General features: G+C 33.3%; 4 protein-coding genes across 10 annotated transcripts; 2 read left to right on the top strand and 2 right to left on the bottom strand.

Moving 5' to 3' along the window:
- The first annotated feature begins 238 nt into the window (after positions 1-238).
- Positions 239-7,166, top strand: LOC122573381 (male-specific lethal 1 homolog). 3 transcript variants are annotated; one of them, XM_043739661.1, is made up of 5 exons: positions 239-750; positions 1,391-2,231; positions 3,209-3,957; positions 4,092-4,310; positions 4,392-7,166. In XM_043739661.1, the coding sequence occupies exons 1-5, from the start codon at positions 674-676 to the stop codon at positions 4,480-4,482; spliced, it is 1,977 nt and encodes a 658-aa protein (XP_043595596.1). In that variant the 5' UTR covers positions 239-673; the 3' UTR covers positions 4,483-7,166. The 3 variants fall into 3 exon arrangements, with proteins under 3 accessions (XP_043595596.1, XP_043595595.1, XP_043595597.1); XM_043739660.1 differs by having other exon boundaries at positions 1,340-2,231; XM_043739662.1 differs by having other exon boundaries at positions 239-889; positions 1,364-2,231.
- LOC122573387 (actin, clone 403-like) lies at positions 4,575-10,483 on the bottom strand. Its single transcript, XM_043739682.1, has 4 exons — positions 9,278-10,483; positions 8,637-9,015; positions 7,787-8,022; positions 4,575-7,673 (listed from the first exon to the last, which is right to left on the bottom strand). Exons 1-4 carry the CDS (start codon positions 9,401-9,403, stop codon positions 7,284-7,286), a joined length of 1,131 nt encoding a protein of 376 aa, XP_043595617.1. The 5' UTR covers positions 9,404-10,483; the 3' UTR covers positions 4,575-7,283.
- Positions 10,484-11,118: 635 nt separating this feature from the next.
- Positions 11,119-14,216, bottom strand: LOC122573379 (histone acetyltransferase KAT2A). Its single transcript, XM_043739657.1, has 5 exons — positions 13,999-14,216; positions 12,915-13,892; positions 12,209-12,769; positions 11,417-12,141; positions 11,119-11,331 (listed from the first exon to the last, which is right to left on the bottom strand). Exons 2-5 carry the CDS (start codon positions 13,883-13,885, stop codon positions 11,138-11,140), a joined length of 2,451 nt encoding a protein of 816 aa, XP_043595592.1. The 5' UTR covers positions 13,886-13,892; positions 13,999-14,216; the 3' UTR covers positions 11,119-11,137.
- A 121-nt stretch (positions 14,217-14,337) lies between these two features.
- Positions 14,338-22,641, top strand: LOC122573370 (protein shuttle craft). Of its 5 annotated transcripts, none has more exons than XM_043739629.1 (11): positions 14,338-14,512; positions 14,608-16,336; positions 16,419-16,592; positions 16,687-17,076; positions 17,149-17,430; positions 17,516-17,806; positions 17,987-18,450; positions 18,584-19,114; positions 19,194-19,300; positions 19,496-19,625; positions 21,389-22,641. In XM_043739629.1, exons 2-10 carry the CDS (start codon positions 14,836-14,838, stop codon positions 19,596-19,598), a joined length of 3,843 nt encoding a protein of 1,280 aa, XP_043595564.1. In that variant the 5' UTR covers positions 14,338-14,512; positions 14,608-14,835; the 3' UTR covers positions 19,599-19,625; positions 21,389-22,641. The 5 variants fall into 5 exon arrangements, with proteins under 5 accessions (XP_043595564.1, XP_043595566.1, XP_043595565.1 ...); XM_043739631.1 differs by lacking the exon at positions 21,389-22,641 and adding an exon at positions 19,852-20,165; XM_043739630.1 differs by lacking the exon at positions 21,389-22,641 and having other exon boundaries at positions 14,729-16,336; positions 19,496-20,165.
- The last annotated feature ends 432 nt before the right edge of the window (positions 22,642-23,073 follow it).

Raw genomic sequence — 23,073 nt, 5'->3', positions numbered from 1 at the left:
ATCATATCGCTAAAATGTGAAAACCATCGTACGGTGTAAGCGAGTACATTGTACATATTATTCAAATACGTATACGGTATTGCGAGAAAAGACACAGCGAGAAATGTAATGATAGAACGCATGCGCTTGTTTTCTTTACCGCGAATATAAGTGGCATGTACGTATATCGCAGAGGTATATCCGTGTGTACATGAGAATAAAGAACGAAAGGAGAAGATCGCATCGGGTGTGCTTACGTTCAATGAGATTCGTCGATGTCGAATGTGGTGGGTGCTGGATGATCGATGGGAAAAGCAAATGAAACGACAGGGTTTGTGGTTGGTACCGCGAGATGTCGTGAGTTTAGGATACTACGAAGCAGAGAAACGCCGCGCGCGGCTCGCATAGTTCGTCAGAGTAAACACACGAGTACGACTTTAGACGACAGGCACCTCGTGCGCTGCCACTGGCAGATAGTTGAAGAGGAGGTTGTGTTGAAAGAGGAAAAGATTGGAAAATAATATCTGTTAAAAGGAAGTGTCTGTAATGTGGATGGTGGTAAGAGATCGGTGAAGGGTGATGATATGTGACGGGGATAGAGATCGGCGGTGAGGGCATTATCGGTGAAGGTACATATTGTCAAGACGTTTAATGTGCGCGGTGCGGGCGCGTGGTACGCTCGAGGCGGCCACAAATGAAGAAGTGGGAAGCGACGGCGAGGGTGGTAGAGAGGGAAGATGTCGAGTGGCTCGGCCTCGAAACTCGTGAACGGTGAGAATAAGAAGGGGAACGTTCACGGGTACGAGTACGGGAATAGGAAAGAAAACGAGAGCGGCGCTGCTGGCAGCACTGCCTTTTCCATAGTTGCTTTAGCTGGTGATACTAGTAACGCTACTACTACTGCTACTGCGACCACTACTTCTACTACTACTTCTTCTTTTACTACTACTACTACTACTACTACTACTACCACTACTACCACTACCACCACTACCACCACTACCACCACCACCACCACCACCACCACCACCACCACCACCACCACTACTACTACTACTACTACTACTACTGCCCCTGCTGCTGCTGCTGCTACTATTACTACTGCTACTACTACTACTACTACTACTACTACTACTACTACTACTACTACCACTACTACCACTACTACCACTACCACTACCACTACCACTACTACTACTACTACTACTACTACTACTAATAATAATAATAATAATAATAATAATAATACTAATACTACTACTTGTACTACCACCACTACTACTACTACTACTACCACCACCACCACCACCACCACTACTACTACTACTATTATTACTGTTGCTGCTGGTGGTATTGTCAGTGCTGGTGCTGGTGCTGGTGCTGGTATTGGTACTGGTACTACTGGTTCTAGTGCTACTAGTGAGAGCGGTAGTGGTAGTGGTGGTAGTGGTTGTTCCACCAGCAGTGATAACGGTGACAGTGGTAGTAATAGTGGTGTCTGTGTTACCGGCTTGACCGCCGAGGGCGTCGTCGGCGTGGAGTTTTGTGACGTGAATTCCGATCTGAAGATACCGGAGAATCAGGGAGCGATACGTAATGAAAAAGATGTGAACACGAGAACGGAATACAGTGAAATCGAATTTGAAGAGACGTACACCGGAAGGTGTATCGAGACGCCAATCGTCAATCTCACCACCACTACCACTACCACCACCACTACCACCACCATCACCATCATTGAGCACGACGATCGAGCGACTACGGCCGTTTCTGCTCCTTGTTACGAAGAAGACGAGGAAGAAGATAACGAGGAGGACGACGACAACATGGTCGCGGCGATGAACGAACACTTGTCTACCACGTCGGCGACCAGCGGCGTTCGAAGTAACACGGTCTCGACTACCAGCACCACCGTTAACTCTGTCGTTAACCAGAACAATAGTTGCTCCCGTACTGAATTCGAAAACGTCGACGAGGATGGTAAACCAGCCGCTGGAATACTCAGTTTTCCCTGTGATTTCGATCACATGTACGCCAGCATGACAGATAGCGGAGCTCCGGCAGTAGCCACTGCCACCTCCACTCTTGGTGTCAGTCCTCTTCGAGGTAACGAACCACGTCAGAACGATCTCACAGAAGTCAAACATCTTAAGGAACTCTTGCTTCTTCATCTTGATTTGATTCAACAACAGTCTGAACAAATCGTGACGAAGGATAAGCTCTTAGCAGCTCTACGACAGGAAAATGAAACGGTACCTTCCTTTCCTTTGCTTTTAATCTTCTCGTCTCAATGTTAACGCGTATCTCAATGTTCGTGTTAATTTACAATTATTTCATTTCCCCTGGGATTCTCTCTTTTTTGTCATTTCTTTTACTACTAATTTACTATTACCACGCGAGCTGCATGTTTCTGACGATAAGATGCATTGCAAAGTACCCGCGTTTATGTCCGTGTGTCAATATCTTTGCCCTTCCCATTCTTTCAACTCTGCTTTCCCGGTTCTTATTCCTCTTTCTTTCATTGGTCACTCGAACGTGAAGGTCAGACGTAACGTTACCGCATGATGGCGCTGTTTTGTATAGAACCGTAACTTCGTAACAACAAGCACGTTATACATATGTAACTTCTGTTTGTTTCTCGCGGGCAATCTACCTTTCCGGTGACGGTACTCTCACTATGGAAAATAAAAGATCTTTAAATAAACGGATTTTCTGAAAGAATCGATCAATTTTCGCGACACTATTGTCGATAATATCACTCTCGCTAATACTTTGTGTTATCTATACGTATATATGATCAGTTGCGAGAATGATCATGCCTGGGATTCGGAAAGAAATCAAAACTCGACCGACCTATCGTTTATTGACAGTAAATAAAGTTGTTTAAACGAATACTGCGTAATTTCTATGATTATTCATTTGTGAATGTTTGTGTTTCTGAATGAAAAAAATGGAAAAAATAATTCATTCTAATCTTCCTACATGAAATTTTTTGTATTTAGTTGTATTTACATTTTCCGTGCAATGTATGGAATGTATCCGTCGTGTTTATTATTATCTAAGTAATAAATCTCGATTTTATGTTTGTATTTAATTGATTGATTAAATGTTTAAATTTATATTTGTACAATTTCAATATATCAGAACTATAATTTTCATTAACATTAATGGTGTAGAGATACGCGTTATTTTGACGAAACTTACTTATAAATGTGTGTCTGTGTTATAGCTTAAGCTGCGGTTGGAGCGTATGGACAGGCGTGTAAATTTGCAAAAGCTCAGATCAGAAAACAATGAAAATTCCATTGCATCAGAGCACATAGGAGCTTGCTCGTCTCCAACTATTAATTCTGTGAATGTGCCATCGACTAGCGAACTTCACAGGAATATTCAATCTGAGAACAGTAATTCTCAATACAATGAAAGCTTTAAGATACGTTTAAATACCAGTGGTGGCATTACCACTGTTAAACAGGAACCAAATGATAATCAAAGTAAGCACGAGACAAAAATAGAAACTGGTAATGATATTAGATTAGAGTGGGAAGAGAAGAAGAAAAGAAGAACAGACTCGACGTCGCTATCCAGTGGAAGCAAAAGGAAAAGGGGTGTTTCATGTTCGTCTACGATTAGCAACGACACATCCTCTACGGTACAAGATAAGCCGTTAGCTCAAGAAAACAACAGGAAAGGTGATAGGAAAGGGAAGCCATTAACAAAAAAGGAATCCTTCCTTACTACAGAGGAACATTATTATACAGCTGTTGGAGATCCCAATTATACGTTAAATTTAAAGGAACCTAATTTAGTAGAAAGTAATACCTCGTTAGAAGTTCCAAATTGGAGGGTAAAGATATATACAAGCTGTTATACGATGGAAGGAACTGAAAATTTGGATGATGAAATTTTTAACAAAAGACATTTAAAGTTAGAAAATGATGAAAGGAGGAGAAAAAGATGGGATGTACAAAGGATAAGGTTTGTATCGTGTTACCAAAGTAATACAAAGTATCGTTACTGTATTTTATTTCCTTCCAACCGTTTCAATTAAACTTATACAGCTAGTTGATTATTAAGTAAGTTTTAATAGTCAGATGAATTTCCCCTTTTAGAGAACAGAGACATATTGAAAAATTAAAACAAAGACAAGAAAGGCAGAATCATCAAGCAACATGCTACAATACGAATCATACCGGGCCTTGCCCGTCTGCTGTTGAAGAAGAAGCTGTATCGTCATTATGGCCTGATGTAGAACAAATACAAAGTCTTCAAGTGGATCCCCAGTTACCTGTTACTGCATTTGGTACTCCTATTCCTAGTTTCACCCCAAGGTAAATAAATAACGTATTAATAACTATGTCCTACGCTCATACTGATTCATATTGGTTATATCGTTTGTTTTATAATTACAGCGAATTTTCTTTACCTTGGTCAAATATGTCGCGATCGAACAGTCGTCGTCCAAAACGATCAACAGGTAGAAGAAAATCTACTAGAAGATAAACGTTTTACGACAGTGGACAGGATTACTTTTGTCTTATCATTTTTAATCTTTGTTATAGATATGCTCCCCCTCATATACATCTGTTTTTTTCTTTTTTCTAAAATCATATCTTTTTTTATTACATGAAATAGGAGCACCAAAGATATTTTTATTACCTTTTTTTTAAAACAAAATTCAGGAAAGATGACTATACTTGACAGGAGTACCTATAATACAATGCTTTTTATTTCTTACTTACTCATTCGTGTTTATTAAAGCTTGATCAAAAGATATTGATCTTATAGTTTGTTCAAATCTATAAGAATCATTTTATTTGTACGACTGTAATTTGATATTGTCGCAATTTTGTAGAAATATTATTCATCTATTCAATTTTAATTAATATTTATTAAATATACTTATAAAATCTTATTTGGAATTGTGCAGACTACAACGGACATAAATAATCAGATTAAGTGTATTTTCTTGCAATTAACTGGATAAAATGTAAATTTAATTAAACATGCAGAAGGTGAAATGCGTTGAAGATATACATACTCCGTGATAAACTATTCCAAAATTAATATTATATACAAATAATGCAATTTACTTGAAACTCTTTGCAGCCCTTTTCTTTAATCTTGGCTGTAAAACTAATTGATGTCAACAAATATGTTCCATGATTAATATCAAAGATTCAGTAAAATTACAAATTATTTATGTAATATTTTTTTTTTTTTTTTTTTTTTATGGATAGTGCAAGAGAAAAGTGGGTACGACGTCCGTTTGAAAATATTAAAATGAAATAAACTTCTTTAATAAATTTCTTTTCAGTTTTAACATCAATTACTAAAGATATATCTTTGTTCCGTCTTCTTCTTTTCTATTTTTTTTCTATCACATTTTTAATTTCTTTCTAAATTTTGCCCTGGCATTTAATTACAATCGTCGAAAATCTTTTCAGTAAAATGCACTAATTTATTATGCATGTACTTTGATTGCATCATTCTATTTTATCATACATGACAAGTAATGGGGTACTCAATTCAACCGTCCATAAGAGATGGTCAGCATTTCGTAAATTGAAATGCTCGACGTTAAAATACGGTGAACATAGCGATTATAACTTGTAAATAAAAAGAAACATCTTTCCAATTATACATAAGTTTTTGTTTACTATTTTATTTATAGTAGTGCGCACTACTGATGAGTAGGCATCAAACGATTATATTTTGTTTACAATAAACAGAATAAGAACGAGTAGCGTCTTTTAGGTATGTTAAGACATAGCATAGAATTATTTACGTTGTTCTCGTTAATTCGATTTTACGCATTGAAAGCTTTTTCAAGTATACCAAAGACGTAAAATAATGTCATACACTTTTCTGTTTTAAAACTAATAATTTCATAAAACATACATGTGTGTATATCACATTTTGATACACAGAATCTCATAACATTTATAAATATTATAATTACTATTTGAAGCAACATAAATTTTTGGTGCTATTAACATTATTTGAATTATTTAAGATACAATTTTGAAAACATAAATGAATGTTAGGCATAAAGTACCTCCTGTTAAGTTTTAACGATTACATAAATTGTTTCGGAATTTCGTGATATTGTTGTGACTTTCGAATTAACGAGATTGTGACAGCCTACGTAATTGTCATGTGTATAGCATGTATATACGTTTACTTTAACTTTTTGTGTGCGCGCGCGTGTGCGTGCGTGCGTGCGTGCACGCATATGGCTGATATACCGTATGCGTGCAACTATAAAGAAATGTATATGATTTTAACTGGATCGATGTATATATAGGGTGGCTCATTTATTTTGATCATGCAAAACATTTCCGTCATTTTTAATGACAAAGAGAACTATAAAAAAAAAAGGTTGTTTAGTTCAGCGTAACAATTTTTTAAGATCGCAGTTTTCCAATGCTTATGTCTTTTTAATGAATTAAAAACATATTATAGGGAATACTTTTCAACGATAAAATAATCGTTATGAGTTAACTTAATTTATATTTTTTATCATTTTATTACTTTCGATGCATAACAAGCACAACTTGAAAAACAACTAAAGTTTTATAAACTGTGGTCTTAAAAGCTTTATTGCGATGATAAAAATTTCTTCTTTGAACTAGACAACTTTTTTTCATTTTTTATTTTTGTATAATATTAAGGTATTAAAATAAATGAATCATATATATATATATATATATATATATATATATATATAAGGGAATGAATGACTGTATGCGTGTTTTACAAAATATATTTATTATATTGTGTACTATATATAAATATTATATATTATAGTACACATATTATTGCTCTACATACAGGTCGTTCCATAAGTAGTGGATCACTGCTTAAGATTATACATAATAGTATTAGCAATATAATTTCAGTCGAATATTTCGGCTATCATAGAGGTACAAGAGCATTTACATTCTAAATGTATTTCATATATTAGTATGCGAATCTGTTTGTTTCTAAACAAAATGAAAAGATATTAAAATAAATAATGTATAAAATAATAAGAATAAGGAGAGAGAGAGAGAGAGAGAGAGAGAGAGAGATGAGGAGAAAAAGGTACGGTCCATTAGCAACTTATGAAATGACCTGTATATAATAGAAATTATAATTTAGAAATAAGAAATGTCAAATAAATAAAATTATTTCTTACAAAAACATTCTGATAAATGTTAGAAATTAATTATCCTATAAATAAATCGAAGTTTTCAAATAAATATTAGGTGACGCGTTGTGATGTAAAATTTTGCATACAGAGTAAGTTTTTTAAAGGGGAATTAGAAACACTTTCTGTGTACGATAGACGGGCCCGATTCGTCGTATTCTTGCTTAGAAATCCACATTTGTTGGAAGGTGCTTAAACTGGCCAAGATCGAGCCACCGATCCAGACCGAGTATTTCCTTTCTGGAGGCGCGATTATCTTGATCTTCATTGTAGACGGAGCCAGTGCCGTTATTTCCTTTTGCATCCTGTCCGCAATACCTGGATACATAGTGGTTCCGCCCGATAAGACCGAATTGGCGTATAAATCCTTACGAATATCGACGTCACATTTCATGATTGAATTGTAGGTGGTTTCATGTATTCCACATGATTCCATGCCGAGGAAGCTTGGCTGAAACATTGCTTCTGGACACCGGAAACGTTCATTTCCAATAGTAATTACCTAAAAACAGCGTCAATTAGTTCGTTAATTTAAATATTTTTCTGTCAAACTCTCAGTTCCTGAATAACCATAGATCGTTAAAAAATTAAACATTATATATAAGTCAGAATTACCTGACCATCTGGTAATTCATAGCTTTTTTCGAGGGCACTTGAGCCAGCGGCCGTAGCCATCTCCTGTTGAAAGTCCAAAGCAACGTAACACAATTTTTCTTTAATATCTCGAACAATTTCACGCTCCGCGGTCGTAGTAAAAGAATATCCTCTTTCCGTTAGAATCTTCATGAGGTAATCTGTTAAATCGCGGCCGGCCAAGTCCATACGCAAAATTGCATGCGGTAACGCATATCCTGAATCAAATAGGATTCTTCATTCGTAACAGCAATTATAATTAATATACACAGGATTCTTCCACTTTTCGGTCTTATAACCATTTGGAAGAATATTGTCATAAACTTTTATTAAAACTAAAACTAACACTACATTTGCGTACATTACTACACGTGATATATGCCAATAAAAATGTTCATTCTGATAATAATTTCCGTTATTCGTGCAACGTGTATTCATATACAATAAAATGAATACCCTCTTCTCAAGTATTTTACACAAGCTGTATAAATTAGATAAATTTTAGTTTTTAGACAAATTTTACAAACAAACGAATTAAACGAATTACATTTTTCATTGATAGTTAATATGTGAAGGTGTGTATTTTGTCGCGATAAAAATCATGACGTAAAATCGTATAATTTCTTCAGGAAACAGTTTTTTTTTTAAATTAATGTTACCTGTACACAAATATTACATATACAATGATATCTCGGATCAAGTCAAATGAACCGTTTTGCTTTTGTAACATTCATTAAAGAATGAAATATAAACGAAATAATATAATTTGCAGAAATAATCATCCTATCGATCGATATGATAAATATACATGTATATGTATAACGACACGTACCCTCGTAAATCGGTACTGTGTGTGAAACTCCATCTCCGCTATCTAGAACAATGCCTGTAGTGCGCCCTGAAGCGTAAAGCGATAAAACAGCTTGTATAGCGACATACATTGCTGGAGAATTAAAAGTTTCAAACATAATTTGTGTCATCTTTTCTCGGTTAGCTTTAGGATTCAAAGGAGCTTCGGTCAAAAGAACAGGATGTTCTTCCGGAGCGATTCTTAGTTCGTTATAGAATGTATGATGCCATATTTTTTCCATATCGTCCCAGTTTGTTACAATGCCGTGCTCGATTGGATATTTAACAGTTAAAACACCCCTTTTACTTTGTGCTTCATCTCCCACATAACTGTCCTTCTGTCCCATACCAACCATGATTCCCTATATATCATTTTTTTTATTGTTTTCAGAACAAATAAATAATATGATAAGTGTACATTCTTTCTTATAAACTTTGAAACAACTTGATTGTACAAATGTAAATGCATTGAATTTTAAAAATACGATGATTTTGAAGGTTTCAAGGTATTCCGACATTAAGTTAGAACAAATATTATCTAATATAAATGTACATGACAGTATGTATAAGTAAATTTAGCTAACGATTTATAATAGGTCATATTTAAGATATTGTTAGTTTTACCTGATATCTAGGTCTTCCAACAATGGAAGGGAATACAGCACGTGGAGCATCATCTCCTGCAAATCCTGCTTTGCACATCCCTGATCCATTATCTACTACTAAGGCTGCTACATCGTCGTCACACATTTTAAACTAGAAGTATTTATGTCGCCCTTCTGATTTTTGTAGGTATAAAAGGAAATATTAATCTTGGTTGCCAAAGACAGCAAATAGCTTATTTGTTTGACTAGATTTTGCACTACCTCGACAGTGCATTGACTCTTCTAATATTGTTTCTGCTGAAGAATGGAGCTGCTTTATATTAATGCCCCCTCTTTTACTACCTCTATGCATTCATGCCTGTATATTAAACAGTTTCTTGCACGTCAATGAACTAGTGTACATTTCAGCTAACGTAATGTGAGCTAATACAATTTAAGCTAATATAAAGCAATTTTTGGTTCTAACATTTTTATAATTTCCAACAAATATCCCCCCCCCCATTGATATCTAATCCCTCTATTCAATCTAAATGCCAGTTTTTTATTTTCTACATTTGTTATATTTACAGAATAGAAATTGTTAGCCAAAAAAGAGTTTAACTTCTTTAGTTTCTTAAGAATTTCTAAAATCTATATGACAATACTAATGCTATTACTTAACAAAACTGCCGAAATGAATATTTTTAATGAGAATGTTTAATTAGTTTTTAACATATGTATACTAACGAAGAGATTATTTCTAAACTTTCATAGAGTTTATATATAAAGTATAGCATAAAAGGTATTATCTTGTCTTTTTGGCAATATTAAATACTTCTTAACCAAATACAATTTGGATTGTAATAGTCCATAATCCATTTATATTTATGAACAAGCAAATCCTTACTTATACTTATCAATGAAAGCGAAAACCAACTTATAAGTCCATTAAATACAAACGAATTGATAGAATATACAAAATGATAGCTTAAATAATGATAATGCTTATATAGTAGAAAAATATGTTATTTTTATTGTTATAAATATGTATATTCAGTTTATTTCAAATACTAACTTTGTGGAAACATTTCTTATACAGAGATGTACAAATGTGAGTAATTTTAATAATAGAAACAAAATATACATCTTGCAAATAATTTGTCTTTTATGATATGAGGTACTGTTTGCATATTTAAAATACATATATATATATGTATCTTCTTTTTCATTAATTTAGCGAATGCCCTAGTTTAAAATGCAGTTCGTTTACAATTAAACAGTTATATACATAGCATCGGTCAAAGAAAATTTCATGCAATTACTAGGAATTTTCGTTTAATTCGTCCTCAAATAAATATTCATAATTGTATTTAAAAAAATGTGTGTGTATGTGTTCTACAAATGTTTATTTTTATTTTAACATTATTTCATTTCAGTTAATTATTTACAGAAAATAGAAATTTCAGTTTACTAAGTCTTCCAGAATTAACGCATTTTAGAGATTCACTGTTCCATAGAATGACCACTATACAGAATCTCGTTATAATCGGTGTATTACATTCCTTAATTAACTGTTCGACTAATGTTTATAATTAGGCCGTGAAATTAAGTATCTAGTTTGATTTTAATTTGCTGTGTATCCTATTTTCAATCGTGTTTTAGGGTGGAAAAATGATAAAGAACGTAGTAGCAAATTTTGTTACAAATTATAGAATATAGGCGTAAATATTTTTAGCTATATTTTACATTGGGTACTACTTTTCCATCATTTTTCGTATCCTCTTAAGAACTAAGTTCTTTTTTACATTGACTAGTCTTTAATTTCTTTAATTTACAGATGAATGTACAAACATGAAGCCATAAAAATATAATCAACACGTATATTTTTAATTTATGAATTTTATTTATCCCAAAGACCAATTTCTTTCATCCTTGTTTGGAAATACTTTTCTAAAGCATTAGCGCATCGATAGTACTCGGTATCAGGACTATTATACAAGCGACAGTTGGTGAAAATTCGTGTCATGTCTGCAATAAATAATCTTCTTGTAACGTAATATCTAGCTTTCAATCGATCAGTCATAGTTTTGAGATCTGAAAAATAAAATTTTTCATTCTTTCCCCATTTTGTACATCATTTATTATGTTTTGGATTTCTGTGCTCAATCCTTGTACTCACCCATTGGATATTTAATATGATCGTAATAATCTGGCACTTCATTCTTATCCACAGGCTTTAAAAATGGCCATGCTGTACTATGATTTTTTACGCTATTTAAAACATTTTTTAACGCATTATACAAAGAATCAGTGATGTCCAAGCATGCCTCCATTGGTTCTGGCCCTTGAGTTCCTTTAGCTACTCCTCTTGTTCTTGTCTGAGTATAACTTTTCCAACCAGTTTCACGAATACCAGGTATAGATTCAACTGGAATTCCCCTAACACCTTCTTTGAAACATGTTAAACCAGGGTGAACTTTTTGTATCTCTTGTTGCCTTTGATGGATCAACTTTTTAATAATTTCTTTCTGTTTTCGTATCACAGCCGTAAATTCAGTATACACAATTTTCGCGTTCAATTCACAATGCATTAATGTTGCTCCTTCATAATCCTTAATATACCCTTGATACATTGACCGAGGTAATTTTATATCTTTACTGAAGCCCTGCTTTTTGAAATATCCGATTGCAAACTCATCGGCGAATGTAAGGAAATGTAATATATTATTTTTTATATGATAGTCTTTAAGCATATTCATCAAGTGTGTACCATAGCCTTTAACTTGCTCTTGGCTTGTAACAGCACAAAATACTATTTCTGTAAAGCCCTGAGTAGGAAACATTCGAAAACAGATACCACCAATTGGTCGACCATCTTTTATTAGAGCTAGTGTTTTATGCTTCCTATAAATAAAGAAAATATTATAAATCGTCAAAAATATATATCTATTTTATTATCTAGGTTACTTACGGATCAAAAACTAATTGAGATATGTATTCTTTTGGCATTCTAGGTAATTGATGGCTAAATACGTTATGTAGTCCAATTAACCAAAGCATTGTTTGTTTAGAAACTGGCTGCGTTAAACTGTTCCCAACCACGTGAAATTCTATAATCTTTCTGCTTTCCTCAATCTTAGCAGTTTCATCTCGTGGAACATTTGGAGGAAATACTGCGTCAGGTCCGCACATGTAATTAGGATCGTTAATAGTCGCTATAATCTCAGCAACTGTTTCTTCTGATAAATCTTCAAAAATTTCTTCGTTCTTTCTTCTTTTTACGTCTGAGCGGCCTTCGGAATGTGATCTTTTTTCATGAATTTTCTTCATGCCAGGACTTATGTTAATTGTTGTATAATTATCTTTATCGTTTGGTGGAACCGTGACTTTTTCAAATTCACCGGTTCTTCTTCCTTGGCTCGCTTTTGATTCCAATGCAGATTGTAAATAAGTAGGAGGTACTTGTTTAAAATCAGGATCCCAGATCGGAGAATTATCCGAATAAATCTCTGCTTCTAACATTGATAGGAACCTTAAATTGAATAAATATATTACATTATATATTAATAAATATATATTTGTAATATATATTATATATAAATATATTATATTATAAATATATATTATATATTAATAAATATATTACAAATAAAATGAAAACAGAAATTTTTACATACTTTGGAAAATGTGTTAAGACTATTACTCTTTTCTCTGGTGCTAACTTATCTCGTTCACTGTGACATTTATCTAGCAATTGCCTGGAAACTGGCTTAAAAACAGCTTGGACAAACGTTCGTCCAAAGACTAGAGACGTATCGTAATGAGGCAATGAATCACAAAATGCTGGTATATGACAAAATACAAGCCAACGAGTATGATTAATTTTATACGCAGGAGCTTCTTCTGCACTGATTGTGCCTCTTCTAGCACTAAGTGGATCAAAGTTCCAATGGTTCAAACAATGCAGAAACATCTTGGCCATATCGCACATAGCCTGCATGTCTCTTTGCGGCAAGTGACCATATTTATAAGCAACAAAATTCATTACTGCTTTTGCTATACTAGGTCGTTCAAAAGGCGGTTGTCCTAAAGGACCTTCTATCATAGGTTTAGTCATGGATTGTATACATTTTCTTAAAAGCTTGTATAAGTAGAAATAAACTTTCTTTGTGTCAGGATCTTCTTCTTTCTGTAAACCTAGAAAAATATTGTCGGCGTCTATAACCATGCATAATAATTTATTGACCTCCTCTTCTGATTGATTAGTCAAATGTGAAACATGATTTTCTAGAACATGCTTGCAACTTTTACAGGGGTCAAAAAAATTTATAATAGGTTGTTGTGTATCATTTTTAGAAGATTTAGTTAGTAATTGAGAATTCTTCCATCCAATGCATTTGCAATCTTCAATTTTACACGCGCTATATGTCGCAATTTTTAATATCTTTTTCATTTGTGGTAAATTTAACATGTGTTGTTTCCTTTGTTGTATTCTTTGTAAATTATTTTGTCGGCTGCTCTGTTCCTGTGGTCTGACAGTATTTGATTCTCTACTATTTCCTGCATGTTGTGATGTACTAGTTACACATTGACCAGTTTCCTCTAGCGACTGTAAAGTTGAGTTACGATTTCCTTCTTCAGTTGTCATACTTTTCCTAAATAAAAGGGTGAAAGGAAATAATTTTTGGCTTTATATAAAATAAGAAAATGATTAGCTTTTGAAATGAAAATATTTAAGTAAGGGATGCATCGTAAACTTACACCGCATCAATGACCCAGTAAATGTATAAATTGTCAATACATTTAGACTGTTAATAGCAAACAATACTACTATCGTATATCTTTGATATAATTAAATGTTATAAAACTAGAGAGAAGATTCATAAAACAGATATAACACTTATATTTGTATGTAATATACGAGGCTCGACGCTTATTTACATCATAATGAGCATAAAGGTTAGGGAATAAAGTGAAATTAAATTGAACATAGTGCCATCTATTTCACAAATAGAAATTAATCCTCTCTTTCATTCAACATCCAATAAGGTTCTAAAGATCTCTTCTTGTAAGTACGACGATCAATCTTTATCTCATATTAGATGATATATATATATATATATGATACAACCTACATTATTTCTGTTATAAAATATTCGAGATATCTTCTAAATGTTATTTCAATTACAATTTCAAATAATTGTTCAAACGTACAATTCCAATGAAAATTTGATAGCGCGTTTTGATTACATGATTCATGCTTGATAAGTCACGAGTAAGTACTTACATACTTACTTGAAAGGGTCTTCGTACCTTTTCAGTTTTGTATTGCAATATCAATCGTATCTTATCTTATTTTCTTCACAACAGGTATTTAATATACTTATATCTAAAAATTTTAAATAAAGACATACAACGGTGTATATTACGAAAATTTGGTAAAAATATACGATAAAAGATTTCTAAAAAGATTGCGTTAACCATATTTTAGGTTTAATTGTACATCAGCTCAGCGTAATATTGGAAGGGACTTATAAATATAATTGTGTTCTTGTTAGTATAACAAATTACAACGAAGAAAGTAAAGTTGCAAGAATTATGGCTACTTGGGACGGTTCTTATTCAGGACCAGATGACCAAAATTATTGTCAAATGTATTCTGATCAAAGCGTACCTGGGCCTGCAACAGGAAATTGGACATTATTTTCTGATAATATAAATAACGATTATTTACAACCTAGTCATGAGTTCTACGTACAAAATGAACCTATATTTGAACGGAATAGTCCAAATGCTTTCTATCATTCGAACACGAATGTTATGCCAAGTTTATTGACCACAACCAATAATTATCATGGGCATGTAATAAACCCAGTAGGAAATACACAAGTATTAAATAGCGAGGAGTACTTTCCAACTGTTGTCAAATCTCAACAAGGCTACGTGTCTGATGACTCTTGGAAATATGATAACGATCTAATGAAGAACAAAGATAAATATGTCTCTACGGAGAGAGTTAAGGAATCTTCAGGCAGCATAGTCAATCACTCAAAATTACATGTCATGGCCGATGAGTTTGTGCCAAATAATAGAGGATACGGTGATAGAAGTAAAAATAAAGAGTTAGAGAATACAAAATCTACTAATGACGCAAATTATTGTGTCAAGGATAATGGCAAGATATCAGATAAATACTTCTTTTGTAATGAGAATAGGCATGAAGGTAAATATAATAACAAAAAATGTTCTAATTATAAACGCAAAGAAAGGCAGCAAGATCAGTGTTACAAAAAAAATGCATATACAAATTCCTATCAACAGCATGTTAAAACTTCTCATAAACTTCAAGGTAATAAATATTTTACTAATAAGTATTATGCAGGAAAGTCCCAAATAAATTCAAAAGTTATAAATGAAAATGCATTGGATCAATGTTCAATGACTAATAGCGCTACTTGTAATAATAAAAAGGATCCTGTAATAAATTTGAATAAAGGAGAATCATCATTAAGTGTGAATGTATGTTCAAATAAAAATAAAAATTTATCGAATGAGGTTAATGATAAAAGAACTATCATTGGTGATAATAATGTACAAGGTGATAGCATACAGCAGCCCAAAAATTCGATGAAGGAATTTACTTACTATAATCCCGGCGTCAAACAGACCTACAATAATCATAGAAATTTAAGGAAATATCAGTATAACGATAGATATAACAGGGGAGAAAATTTTTATAAAGAAAAGCGACATCACTATTCAGGATATGGTAGAGAAAATTATAATAAAGAAGATAAATTTAAAATAAGAAATGAAATGTGCGGTAATGGAGAGTGTAATGAATATAAAGAATGTTTTAACGAGAGAACTGGATTAGAAGCAAAGGAGATAAAAGAGAAAAGGCACAACTATCAAGGATATAATGGATTTAAAGAACATCATAAGGAAGCTAAACTAGAAATCTTTAAAGAGAAAGATAAAGGTAAATATTATGTGTCTGAAAATAAAGAGAAAGGAAACGAACATTGGAGAAATAAAAGGGAAGTTAGCGAAAGAAATAATATTCAGAAACGGGGACAGAATAGAAAGTCACCAGTTGGTACGTATGTAAGTTGGTATTTCCTATGCTGTGTTGTATTTTTAACATGATAATAATGCAGTTTTATAATGTTATTGCGCAGATGATGATGCAAGTCAAAGAGAAAGACTAGCAGAACAGTTGAATAGAGGACAATTAGAATGTTTAGTATGCTGTGAATATATTAAACAGAATGATTATGTTTGGTCATGTTCTAACTGCTATCATGTGTTGCATCTGAAATGTATTAAAAAATGGGCAAAGTCATCACAATCTGGTAAATATAATTAGAGTTATAAGCCGGATAATTCTTTTTATTAGAAGTTATTATTAAATTGTATACTAATAATTCTTATATACTATTTGTATAGAGAATGGCTGGAGATGTCCAGCATGTCAAAATGTTAACTTGGTGATTCCTGAAGATTACTTTTGCTTTTGTGGCAAAACAAGAGTACCTGAATGGAATCGTAGAGATGTTGCACATTCTTGTGGTGAAATATGCGCTAGAACATTATCCAAAAATAGTTGTCCACATAAGTGCACTCTCCTATGCCATCCTGGATCTTGTCCGCAATGTACAGCAATGGTAACAAAATATTGCGGCTGCGGTAAAACTCAGCAAACAGTACAGTGTAGTACTCAGAAATTATTGCTGTGCGAGTCTGTATGTGGTAAAAATTTAAAATGTGGCAGGCATAAATGTCAAAGTAAATGCCATCACGGAGAATGTGCAAGTTGTGAAGAAACAATAACGCAAAGTATGTAATTTAAATATGACATAATGTAAATTAAAGTATTAAATTTCGTTCTGATAGCGTATTTATTTTCAGAGTGTTATTGTGGCAAAAGTACAAAAGAAATAACTTGCCAGAGTAATATATCGTTTACATATTCTTGTGGAACTATTTGCGGTAAATTGTTAGAATGTGGTAATCACACTTGTACAAAATTGTGTCATGCGGATGCTTGCGAATCCTGTTCTTTAACTCCTGACAAAATTACAACTTGCTGCTGTGGGCAAACACCGTTAATAGATAAGAGACAAACTTGCTTAGATTCAATCCCAGTCTGTGACAAAATATGTTTGAGAAATTTGAAATGCGGGCAACCTAGTGAGTATTTCATCCCAAATTGAAGGTGCATGGGACTTTTGATAAAATACAGTAAAGATTTTCTGATATAATATATTGTCTGCAGATAATCCTCATAAGTGTAAAGTGAAGTGTCATGTAGGAGATTGTCCTGTTTGTGACTTAATTACCAATGTTAGATGCCGCTGCGGAAACATGGATAGGGAAATAGCTTGTAAAGATTTGATAACAAAAGCTGATGATGCAAGGTGTGAAAAGAGGTGTATAAAAAAAAGGTCTTGTGGGAAGCACAAATGTAACCAACTGTGTTGTATAGAGATAGAACACATTTGTCCGTTAATATGTTCTAAAACTTTAAGCTGTGGGAGGCATAAATGTGAACAAAGCTGTCATAAAGGTATTAAATTACGTTAATGATAGTGTTAATATTAATATTGAAGTTAAATCGTAAAAATTAAGTAGAAATCATAAAAATCATACTGTACAATAAAGAGTAAAAGAAACTAAGATTTGTACCAAAAGAAGAAAAAGAGTTAACGGAATTAATAGATTAATATGAAACATTATATTAAAATAGGAAGGTGTCAACCTTGTTGGCGAAGTAGTTTTGATGAATTATACTGTGAATGCGGGGCTTCTGTGATATATCCTCCCGTTCCTTGCGGGACAAGAAGACCTACATGTGATAGACCTTGCTCTCGACAGCACTCCTGTGGCCATGAAATATTACATAATTGCCATAGTGAATTAAACTGTCCGCCTTGTACTGTTCTTACTCAAAGATGGTGTCATGGCAAACATGAGTTACGAAAAGCTGTACCATGCTATGTTAACGAAATTTCATGCGGTTTGTCATGTAACAAGCCCATATCCTGTGGCCGACATAAATGCATTACTATCTGTCATTCTGGACCATGTGAAAAACCAGGACAACAATGTTCTCAGCCTTGTACTGTTCAAAGGGAACTGTGTGGACACATCTGTGCTGCTCCGTGTCACGAGGGTAAATGTCCAGACACACCTTGCAAGGAGATGGTTAAGGTAATTAATTAAATATGTTTTCAAAATGACATTCACGGCTTGTTGATACATAAGATCTCTGTATAATTAAGTTTAAAGTTTGTATTAATATATTGGCTTTCTAAATCATTAATAAAAATCTCTTTGTACATAGGTGACGTGTCAGTGTGGGCATAGGACTATGTCGCGTGTTTGCGCCGAAAATTCTAAAGAATATCAGAGAATAGCAAGTAGCATATTAGCTAGTAAAATGGCCGATATGCAATTAGGTCATTCCATTAATTTGGAAGAAGTATTTGGTCAAGGAGCAAAGAAGCAGAATCAGTTAAAGACTTTAGAATGCAATGATGAATGTAAAATAATAGAACGGAATAGAAGATTGGCGTTGGGTTTGCAAATTGCGAATCCAGATTTAAGTGGGAAATTAATGCCTAGATACAGTGATTTTATGAAACAGTGGGCTAAAAAGGATCCTCATTTTTGTCAGATGGTTCATGACAAATTAACCGAGTTGGTTCAATTAGCGAAAACCTCTAAACAAAAATCACGCAGTTATTCCTTTGATAGCATGAACAAAGACAAACGTCATTTTATTCACGAGTCTTGTGAACATTTTGGTTGTGAAAGCCAGGCATATGATCAGGAGCCAAAAAGAAATGTTGTTGCGACTGCTGTAAAAGATAAGGTAATGCACATTTTACGTTTAACTAGCAGAATTGAACTTATAATTTAATTTTCTGGTATTATGTTGAAATTTATTACAGTGTTGGTTACCTAGTTATAGTTTATTAGAGATTGTACAACGGGAAAATGGTCAGAGAAAAGTTCCAGGTCCAATGTTAAATACTACAAAAGCTGATGGGTCCGTGAAGTAAGTAAAATTAAGTAAATTTAGCATTTCCAAAATCTGTCATGTAGTTTTAATAAATTAACAATGGGTTTGTATATCGGGTTGGCAACTAAATGATTGCGGATTTTGTCAAAATCATCACCTAATGACAAAATCCGCAATTACCTAGTTGTCAACCCAATGTTAATTTCAAATCCATCCATTTGTTCTCTTTAGGACAATATTATCACTGCCTGCGAAAAAGATCCAAAAGCCAGAGACAACATTAAGCATAAAAACATCAGAACCAGAAATAGATTATTTTGATTATAAGGGTTAAGATTACTATCTCCGTATTACATAAAGTGTAAGTAATATAAGCGATGAAGTTAATATCATAATTAGAAAAAATACTGTTAAATATAATGGATTAACTAACACACACACACACACACACACACACACACACACGCGCGCGCGCGCGCGCGCGCGCTACCATAATATATGTATACATATATGTAGAGTGACCCAGATAAATGGGATCACCTAAGCATTTGCCTTATTTATTACTGTTGTATGAAAAAACTTTTCAGTATCAAGTATAATTCAAGGGCCACATGCAACGGTGAAAACAGCTCTATTTCATGGTCACTTTTCTTACAAGATTACAAGTGGTGGTCATCACCATTTTTTTCTTTTCCTTTTTAAATAGAACTGTATATATTTATTTTTCCATATCCTTATACAGCACGAAAAAAACAAATTCAATGACCATAATAGCTACCTTAATACCGTTTCTATCACTTAATCTTCGGATACTTGCGTTTGAATTGTACATAAGTGATATTTAATTATGTTTAATCGTTTCAATGGTAAAATAAAAGAATGCAAAATTTCCGACTTCAAAGCAGAATTTTCTAACTTTTAAGTGTAACTTATTAGTGCCACACGTCATAACTGTTATAAGGCAAATTTTTAAGTTACTATATGGTATAAGAGTTAATGTCCTCGATTAAAAAAATTTTGGTCACAAATAATCATTATAAATGAATAAAATTTTCTTTGCTACCGGTAATCATTATCGATGACGAGAATTTTATTTTGATTATGAATAATCTGTAAATAGTTTGTCAAGTAGCTGTCATTTATAAACAGAGAACGTTAAAATCAGTATCGTGTCGAATTTCCTAGTCGGTATAGGAGTTACGTTGGGCCACGAAGGTTCATAAAGTGATTCGTCTAGTCGTATATTTCGTCTGTGACGTAGCCCACCGGTTCGTAGGACACCGTTTTTTACATTGCACTAGAGGTCTATCTCATCTTTAGTCGATGATGTTGTCATTGATAATATATGTATACATAATATAGTTACATCGGTAATATAGTTCCCTTCGTCGTTTGATAAAGTAGGTAACCTCTTTAACTTGAAGTTGGTGCGGTGTAGATTCGAATTCCGTCACAATTCTGGCCAATAGGGCGCTCCTATTGGCGCGATGTATTGCGGAGTGAAACGGAGGGTGCCTATTGGCGCAGAATATTGTGAAAGTCAAATCGAGCGCGCCTGTTGATGCGAAATATTGGAAAGTCGTAGTTTCGCGGAGAAACGTACCGTGGGGCGACGTTGTACTCTTGACAATCGTGGAGCGAGAACATTCGTCCCGTCGAGCGTTACCCTGTCATTATTATTAGTACTTTCATTTCAAGTTTACCAACATTTCTACACTTTTATCATCTGCTTCATTCGAATAGTACGTTCGTATTTAATCGCTTATTGATTATAATCTTAGTAAAATTAAGTAGTATAACGAAATTTTCTTTTACTTTCATCGTTGACTGGGTATTTGACAGGTTACAGTCGTCATATTACCGGTCTTTGAGATAAAATTTGGGTTCTATTATTACTTTATTCCGCTATAATTAGTTTAATTGCTTTAAATTATCGGTTTATTATACATTTATTCTTGACTGTATTTCTGATGGTTGAAGTTATATATAATTCGCATTACCACCGACCTTTGATGGAGACTTTGGATTTTATCGTCGCTTTATCTCGCTATAATTTGCTCTGTTATTGTTAATTACTGATTTTGTCATACATTTATTTGAAATTTTCGTTTTTCTTTTGTGCAGATTATTGGCTGGTCACGTGACTGAAATGATAGATAGAGGTTCATCACATCACAGACGCCACAGGCGATTAATAATCGATAATTCGAACTGATACGAAATGGACGCTACAGATGATTATTAATAATTGAGTCGTTGATTTCTCATGCAGATTTAATAATGATCGAGGTATTAGAACAAAGCAGACGTATGTAGACGATTATTTTCTCTTTTTATTGAATCAATGATGATCGATATTTGCTACGTAATTGCTATACACCTTACGATCGGTATATAATGACATTATTTTATAAATAGTTGCATAATTTGTTGAAAATATTAAGACGAAGGAAAAACGCTTAAAGAAATCAAATTTTGAAACTGTTTCGGCCATATAAATTAGACAGATATACTTATTAAGTGATTAATGTTTGTATATCAATATATAGAAAATTATACGAATCATTTGATTGTTATTAGAAAACAATCTGCTGCAAAATTATTATATTTTTATGTATTCGAATGAGAAGATCGGTTTATTATTATTTATTATCGGTATATCAAAGGGTCTGAACAAGACATGTTGAAATAGGTTTCTCTGGAAGATTAAATATACACTCTAATCATTAATCACTTCGGACATGTTTATGTAAAGAAGTTTAATTTATTAGAAGTATCGTCGAATCTTTATAAGGTGCAACATAATATATTAGCAAATACTATATTTCACACTCTGATAACGAACATTCAGAATCGAATCTTTCCTGATGAAATGATATTATATTTTAAAACATTAATAAAGATTGGGACATATATTAGAAAATATCTTGCAATATATAAACGGCGTTTGAAATAATACACGTATATTCCGTTTTCTTAATATGTATACGTAATAGCTGTTTGTTGGTGAGAAATGAATAATAATCGGTATACAGCAGTGTATTATACATTTCGAAAATCAGCCACCCCTTCTCCCTATCGTTCCCTGCAAATACAACTTTTAAATTTATTTATTTTTTTCTTAAATTTCGCGTTACCAATTACAGTTGCGAATTAGAAGATGTCGCGATTGTTCTTAGTATATCCTATCGTGAATAATTATTAGAATATGAATTTGTCGCGTTTTCTTTTATCTAAAGGTGATTTCAAACGACGTTAATTTAGAACTAATTTCGTAGCGTTGCGATTTCTGACTATAGCGCATAGTTTTCTTTTTTTTTTTTTTTTTCTCATCTATAGATAGCAACTTTACGTTAAATTCGTTTAAATATCTAGCGTTGCGCTAATAAATTACCGCTTTCTTATACGTAGCGTTGCGTCTATGAAATGGCCAAATTTCTTCCACTGGGATTGCGGATATCTGTTTCTACTCTTCGATCACCCGATGCAACTTTCTGTCGAGTGGTGTGGATCGCCATTCTGGCTATTGAATCCATTTCTTTTTCAGCATCCCTTTGATCGTTTGTTAATGGAAGTGCCGTTGAATTATGTACGCCGATATTGATGCCGATGAATATTTTCAATTTGTCGTTATGGTACTTGAAATTATTATAAATTCGTATTATTTCGTAATTACATGTATATTGCATTTCAAGAAAAATGGGAGCAGATATATTAATATGTTTGAATTACTATCGGTACGATGATATAAATAATTTCCTAACAAATGAAAAAGAATGCAAAGTAGTGATAATGAAGTTAGATTTTAT

This window comes from Bombus pyrosoma, linkage group LG12, assembly GCF_014825855.1.
Source record: "Bombus pyrosoma isolate SC7728 linkage group LG12, ASM1482585v1, whole genome shotgun sequence".
Classification (NCBI taxonomy): Eukaryota; Metazoa; Arthropoda; class Insecta; order Hymenoptera; family Apidae; genus Bombus; species Bombus pyrosoma.
Note: the sequence above shows the minus strand (reverse complement) of the source record. Positions and strands in the feature narration are given on the sequence as shown.

Bases quoted from the DNA above. Each gene is read 5' to 3' on its own strand.
- LOC122573381 (XM_043739662.1), top strand. From the start codon at position 717: ATGTCGAGTGGCTCGGCCTCGAAACTCGTGAACGGTGAGAATAAGAAG. The intron at 3,958-4,091 runs GTTTGTATCGTG...TTCCCCTTTTAG, and splicing joins TGGGATGTACAAAGGATAAG to AGAACAGAGACATATTGAAA. The intron at 4,311-4,391 runs GTAAATAAATAA...TTATAATTACAG, and splicing joins ATTCCTAGTTTCACCCCAAG to CGAATTTTCTTTACCTTGGT.
- LOC122573387 (XM_043739682.1), bottom strand. From the start codon at position 9,403: ATGTGTGACGACGATGTAGCAGCCTTAGTAGTAGATAATGGATCAGGG. The intron at 9,016-9,277 runs GTAAAACTAACA...AATGATATATAG, and splicing joins TTGGAAGACCTAGATATCAG to GGAATCATGGTTGGTATGGG. The intron at 8,023-8,636 runs GTACGTGTCGTT...TATTTGATTCAG, and splicing joins CACAGTACCGATTTACGAGG to GATATGCGTTACCGCATGCA.
- LOC122573379 (XM_043739657.1), bottom strand. From the start codon at position 13,885: ATGACAACTGAAGAAGGAAATCGTAACTCAACTTTACAGTCGCTAGAG. The intron at 12,770-12,914 runs GTATGTAAAAAT...ATTCAATTTAAG, and splicing joins GTCTTAACACATTTTCCAAA to GTTCCTATCAATGTTAGAAG. The intron at 11,332-11,416 runs GTGAGTACAAGG...TTTATTTTTCAG, and splicing joins TCATATTAAATATCCAATGG to ATCTCAAAACTATGACTGAT.
- LOC122573370 (XM_043739629.1), top strand. From the start codon at position 14,836: ATGGCTACTTGGGACGGTTCTTATTCAGGACCAGATGACCAAAATTAT. The intron at 16,593-16,686 runs GTAAATATAATT...CTATTTGTATAG, and splicing joins GGCAAAGTCATCACAATCTG to AGAATGGCTGGAGATGTCCA. The intron at 18,451-18,583 runs GTAATTAATTAA...CTTTGTACATAG, and splicing joins CTTGCAAGGAGATGGTTAAG to GTGACGTGTCAGTGTGGGCA.